This window comes from Strix uralensis, chromosome 20 (assembly GCF_047716275.1).
Source record: "Strix uralensis isolate ZFMK-TIS-50842 chromosome 20, bStrUra1, whole genome shotgun sequence".
Taxonomy (NCBI): domain Eukaryota; kingdom Metazoa; phylum Chordata; class Aves; order Strigiformes; family Strigidae; genus Strix; species Strix uralensis.
Window position 1 is genome coordinate 3,590,877 of NC_133991.1, and position 6,000 is coordinate 3,596,876.

The 6,000-nt window shown below is 56.7% G+C and overlaps 1 protein-coding gene across 6 annotated transcripts in view; it reads right to left on the minus strand.

Moving 5' to 3' along the window:
- AUTS2 (activator of transcription and developmental regulator AUTS2) overlaps nt 1–5,366 on the minus strand; it is a 795,956-nt gene extending 790,590 nt beyond the window's left edge. For all 6 annotated transcript variants that reach the window (XM_074890685.1, XM_074890686.1, XM_074890689.1 and 3 more), the window contains exon 1: nt 3,888–5,366. In XM_074890685.1, the coding sequence (XP_074746786.1) occupies nt 3,888–4,181 (294 nt within the window). In that variant the 5' untranslated portion in view covers nt 4,182–5,366. The remainder of the gene's footprint in view (nt 1–3,887) is intronic.
- Between the last annotated feature and the right edge of the window lie 634 nt (nt 5,367–6,000).

Here is a 6,000-nt window from a genome sequence, read left to right on the forward strand (position 1 = left end):
CTTACTCCATAGGGATGGTCAGAGCTGACTCAGGAAACATCAAGTACTTCCCAGGCTTTAAGCTATCTTAACATTCAGGTCAGATTTCATTTCTCATCACAGTAAACCAGCTTCACCACAGCACGTCAACAGCCATGTCACGTCGGTCTCCTGCCCAGAGTCCTACGCACCGGGAGTAGGAGGGAGACAAACATCTTCGTGAAATCTCACCTCGCCAGAGAGTTCCGCAGAAACCTCCTCACCAGCACTGCCAGAGCACATCATGGAGAAAGTCACTCCAATGGATTGATTTATCACATCTTGAGAAATGCCCTTTCCCTGTCAAACTGGTGTCTAAGATGCCCACCTGGGTTTGGAGAACCTCATGCTATTATTGTTGGTAACACGCCAGCGGTGCAGCACAGGCTACACCAAGCTGGGGAAGCAGTCAGCTTGATAAGACACCAGTCACACTAACGTGGGTAGTGAGCGTCTGCATCTTTCTTTTTTTATAGGCTGGAAGATTTTGGGAGGTCAGGGAAGTGATGTGTGAGTAACTGCTCTGCAATAAACCACAGAGCTTGCTGCTGTTAGTCCCACAAGGCTACTCACGGGAAGATCTGGTAAATCAGATCAAATTGTAGGACCACGTCTCAGCTGCTTAACTAGAGTAAGTGCTAGTTTCTGAATGTCAAAGCTCCAAGATGCTCCTCAGCGTAGGGGACAGGCCTACACTGCACATCACTACATCAGAGTCTAGCAAGGCCAGGCAAGGATCAGTCTGGCCACATCTGCAACGACACTGGTTTTGCTCAACTGCCACTCCAAGGAAAAAAAAAAATAAAAAATCAGCAATGATCAGCCACTGTCTTCATTCACCTCCCTCTTCCCCTCTATTCCCCACACAAACATTAGATCAAGGTACGGGCTGCCATAAACCCAGAGACAGATAACTAGAAGCAGATGGCCTCTATTTCTACACCAAACAATTTACACTTGAGAAGCATGAAAAGGCTACTGATACCTGGGCAGAAAAGCAGCTCCGAGAGTGGGAACTGGTTAAAAAGATAGATTTGCTTCAAGGGATAGGAACTATTATCAACATAACCATTATAGTCACGGATGACTCCTAGAAGCTACAGCGACCTCGGGATCCATGCTCTTCCTGTGCAGCACCTGTGTCCCCTTGCCATCCATGAGCTTCACACAACCTGGTATTTTGCACAGTTTGGGCTTTTTCAGTCACCCCAACAAAAAAGCATTTAGTAAAGGACAGGTAAAATGAAGCTATATGGAAATTCTTGCTCTTGTTTGCAACTTTATACAAAGTATTCAGAAGAAAATCCTAGGGTGACACCTCACATCCACCCAACTCACACACCTACTGCAGCAAAGATGTCCTCGTAAGCAGACAGCTCAGCCTCGTCCCTCTGCGGTGGCCATCCCCTCCTGTGTCAGCCACCACCTGCCTGCTTCCCCTCTTCTGGACCGCACGTTTAGATCTCCCAGCAGTTAACATGTTCTGCACTTTGGTTCTCACCATTTTTCACACCAAGCGAACAAAACACTCTCTGTCTCTGCACACTTTCAGGTGTGCTAAGCCTAAGAAGAGGCTGAAGTTCAAGTACAAAGCCTGGACTGGAGCAGTCTTGTCACATGTTGGGCACAAGTGTCTTCTGGAACACAGGGAGAAACCTCCGTGGCCTCCAACAAGCCAGGAGCAGACCCAGAGCATCAGATGTATAAATACCAGGGGGCTGCTCCATGGCACCCAGGGCTTCTTGTCTCAACTCAAGCACGTTAACACCTAAACATCTCACCAAGGCTGAGATATCTCACTCCACCAGTCACTCACAACCTCCCCACCAACACTAAAATCACAACAAAAAACTTCAGGCTGCTACACCCAACGTACACAGTAATTTCTGCCACATTGGGCTTGTGCCTTAGACACCTTCATCTCCCTCTGATCCTCAGAAACAACTTTCTCAACATACATACCGAGATGCAGGAAAAAGCACCTAACAACGGTTTTGTGACATTATTTCTCAACGCAGCATGAAATCGTTAGGTCAAAATGTGCCACCTATCACATGAACATTAAAAGTATGTCAAGTCTCAGTGTGCGAGCTATTGTTTTATCTGAATGTGATATTAGCTGGCAGAACTGGGTAATGTTTCTGCGCTCCTTTTTAGTGAGATAGGATTACGACAGGATGCAAGTAGTAGCCATTCTTGGCTTTGTAAAGAGAAAAGAGCACAACAATTATTTTCATTTCAAGTGGAAAATAAACAAGTAAGAAGTGAAACAGAATAAAGACATTTCTAAAACACCCTACCAAGTTCTGACCATAAAACTTGCTCTTCACTTCCCCTCCAAAGAGGACAACGGCCAAATTCTCAAGTCCGTATTCCCGTAAAATCCCTAACGACACGAACTGGGGCTTTGTTTGAGGAAGAACAGAATTTTGTCCGAAACAGAAGCATGCAAATCTCACTTTTGCCGACAGACATGTATTCACACTCCTCCTCTCTCTGGTCTGAGCAGGGCACTTGTGGATGGGCTCACCAGGTGAGAAATGGTGGTAAAATTGAGTCTCAGCATTTGCTTATTATTGCTTGTAGGAGTCTAACACTATGTGGAGGTTTGCTGGAGCGAACAAATCCTCCCTTCAATTACACCAGAGTAAGTTCTCTTGGAGGCAACAGTCTGGATGGATACAGGTGTAACCAAGGACAAAATCTGGCTCCAAATCAAAAAAAAAAAAAAAAAAAAAAAATAGAAAGAAACAAAACCCCAAAAACCCTGAAAATGCCACTAAGTATTCCTGGCTAAATATTTAAACAGCTTAAGAGCTACACAGATTTTTTTGTTAAACAATCAGCTTCATCTCCGCATTTATTTTGACAGTTCATAATCGTTCCAGTTGTGACTCCAGCGCACATAAACCCAAATAAATCTGCTTTTCGCCACGGCAAACTTCTCCGGAGCAGAAGTTATAAACAACAAAGCCTTTCAAACAAACGGGCCGGAGCTCCCCTTGCACGGCCGCGTCTCCACCACGACTCTGGCCGGGCTGACAGCGGTTCCGCGGTCGCGGGTGGGTGGGTGGGTGGAAGGTACCCGGGGGGGAAAGGGGGGGCCGAGGCCGGGCGGAGGGAGGCACCGCCCGTGGGGGGCTGCCCGGGTGGCGCCTCCCTCCGCCCGTCTCACCCGCACCCCCTTCCTTCAGCCTTTCTGGGGCGGGGGAATGCCCAGTGCCCCCCGTGGGGCGGGGAGGCCGCGCCGCCCACCGCGGGGCCCACTCGTGACAGGCCGGCAGGGAGCGCGGCAGGATGGGCGCCCCCCACCCAGCAGCAGCAACGGTCGGCGAGACCGAGCGAAGAAACCCCCCCCCGCCCCTCCCCGCGGCCCACACCGCCCCGCGGACACGAGTGGGCGGCCCCGCCGGGACACCGCGGCGCGAGAAAAGTTTGATCCGTGGGAGGGGAAGCGCCGCCGGGAACCCCGCGGGGGGGGAGCGCCCGCAACTCCCCGCTCCCCTGCCCGAGGGGGCGGCGAGCCGGAGGTGGGGGGGTGGTTTGGGGGGGGGGGGGGGGGGGTTCGCCCCGGTCCCCGCCGCCGCGCCGGAGCCCCCCGCCGCCCGCCGGGAGCGGCGCGCCAGGCTGCAGGTGTCGGCGGCGGGGAGGGAGAAGGGAGGGGAGCGGGGCACCCCGGGGACGGGGAAGGGGCGGCGGGACCGCCCCCGCGGGCACCCCCGGCGGCGCCGGCCCGGGAGGGGGGGGTGAGGGAGGCTGAAGGGGCGGGGGGGCGGGGGGGCGGGGGGTGTCCGGGTCGGCGTTGCGGGGGGCTCCCCCCGCCGCTGCCCCCACACAATGAGGCGCACACAAAGCGCCGCCGCTCCTACCTCCAGCGCCTCGAAAGTGACGAAGCTGGACATCGCGAAACCGTCGATAATGTCCTCTTCGGCCGAGGAGGACTCCCGCCGCTTCCTCCGGGGGGGCCGCGGCCGGGACGGCGGCGGGGGCCCATTGTCTTCCTTCTCCGAGCCCGAGGAGGAGAGCGCCGCGGCGGCCCCGGGGCCGGCGGCCCCTCCGGCGGCAGAGCCGCGCCGCCCGCCTTTGGCTCGCCGCTCCCGGTCGCGCTGGGACCGCGATCGCCGCTTCTTCCGAAGCCCGTTGCATCGCGCCGGGCCATCCATGTCTCTCGCCGGCTCTCCCTCCTCTCGCTCTCGTCCCCCCCCGCCCCACCGCAGCCACAAATCCGGCTCCCCCGGCGGAATAACGGGGGAGGGAGGGAGGGAGAGAGGGAAGGAGAAAGGGAGGGAGGAGAGGACAGCGAGGGGGGGGGGATGAAAGAATCCGAGTGCGGTTCCACCACCACCAGCAGCAAGCACCAAATGTAAGAGATTCCTATAAGCGAGCCAAGGAAAGTAATGGCTGATCTCAGGTCGCCTTTGTAAAAAAAAAAAAAAAAAAAAAAAAAAAGGCGAGAGAGAGAGAAAGAAAAAAAAAAAAGCCTCACCAAGCAGGCAATAAATCAGAATAGCGGAATGCTTTGATCAAGGGGCTGGGAGGGCGAGGATCTTCGAAAGAGAGGAAAAAAAGCAGAGAAGAAGGGGGGAAAAATAAAGAAAGAAGGAGAGACCCGCTGGAAGGAGGGAGCTGAGAGTATTTCCTTGCACAAAATTTATTTTCTTTCTTCCTTTCCTCCCCAACTAAAAGAAGTTCCAGGGGAAAAAAAATATATATAGATGTATGGAGCTCTCTTTCTCTCTGCGTGTGTGTGTGCAGGGAAGGGTGCAGCCTTCCCCTCCCCACGAACACGCACTCCTCTCCCCCTCCTCCTTTATCTCCCTGGATCAAACACAATAATAATAATAACGATGCATCCAGATGCAATTTTCTCAGGCACCGACCAGGGATGGACTCTGGAGTGGAGCTCGGATCCCAGCCCGGCCCCTCCAAAAACAAAACCAAACAATAAAAGAAAAAAAAAAAAAAAGAAAAAAAGGGAAGGAAAAAAAGCCCCAAAACACGCCCACCCACCCCAGCTATTAATACGGATCAATCATGGCAAATTCATCGGATTAATTGTGGCGAGGAGGGGGGTGCTGGTGGTGGTGACAATAGATCCGAGCGGAGAGGAGGCTGCCCCCCCCTCCCCAAAAACGGCAACAACAAACAATAATAATAAAAAATACAGAGGTGGTGCTGAGGCTCAAATACGCTCCAGTGGGGACGGCACCGGCGCGGGCTTCCCGCTCCCGACGCCGCCTCCCCTCGCCCCTCTCCCCCACGGCGGGGGAGGAAGAGGCTGTAGCCGGCCGGTCGGTCGGTCGGTCCCCCCGGCCCGGCGGAGGGCACCCGCGGCCGAGCCCCCGCGGCCGCGCAGCCGGCGCGGGGCGGATGGCGGTGCTGGCCCCCAGCGGCCGCCCGGCCCCGCGCCCGCGCCGGTCACGTGGCCGCCGCCGCCCCGCCCGCTCCCCGCGCGGCGCCGCGTGAAATGCGGCGCCCCGGCCGCGCGAAATAAGTTGCGGGCATGCGCGCAGGGCCTGCGCACTCGGCGGCGGCGGGCGGCCCGCGCGGCCCCCCCGGGCTTCCCGCCCCTCTCACCCCGTCAACTTTCCCCTCAGTTTTGGACGCCCGTCGCCTCGCCGCCCCTCACGCCCAGCCCTTCTCCTCCCGCCCCGTCCCCTTCCTTCGCGGCCGCTCCCCGCGGGGCTCGCAGGTACCTGAGGTGCCGGGCACCGCGCCCGCCCTGCTGACCGGGGCTGCCGCCTGCGCGGGGGCACGGGGGGCCTTCCCCCCGCTCCTGCTGCCGCCCGCTGAGGGGAACCCGCGCTCCCTGGGAGAGCGTGGCCACAGCCGGGGTGACACCCCAGCGCGGGGTACACCAGGCGAGCGGTGGGTCCGCAGACAAAACAAACCGGGGCTGTGGATGGGGTTCGGCCACCTGCAGCCCCCGTGTCCCTCACTGCCCTTCCCATGTGGTGTGTGGCCATTTGCTTTCCTCACCCT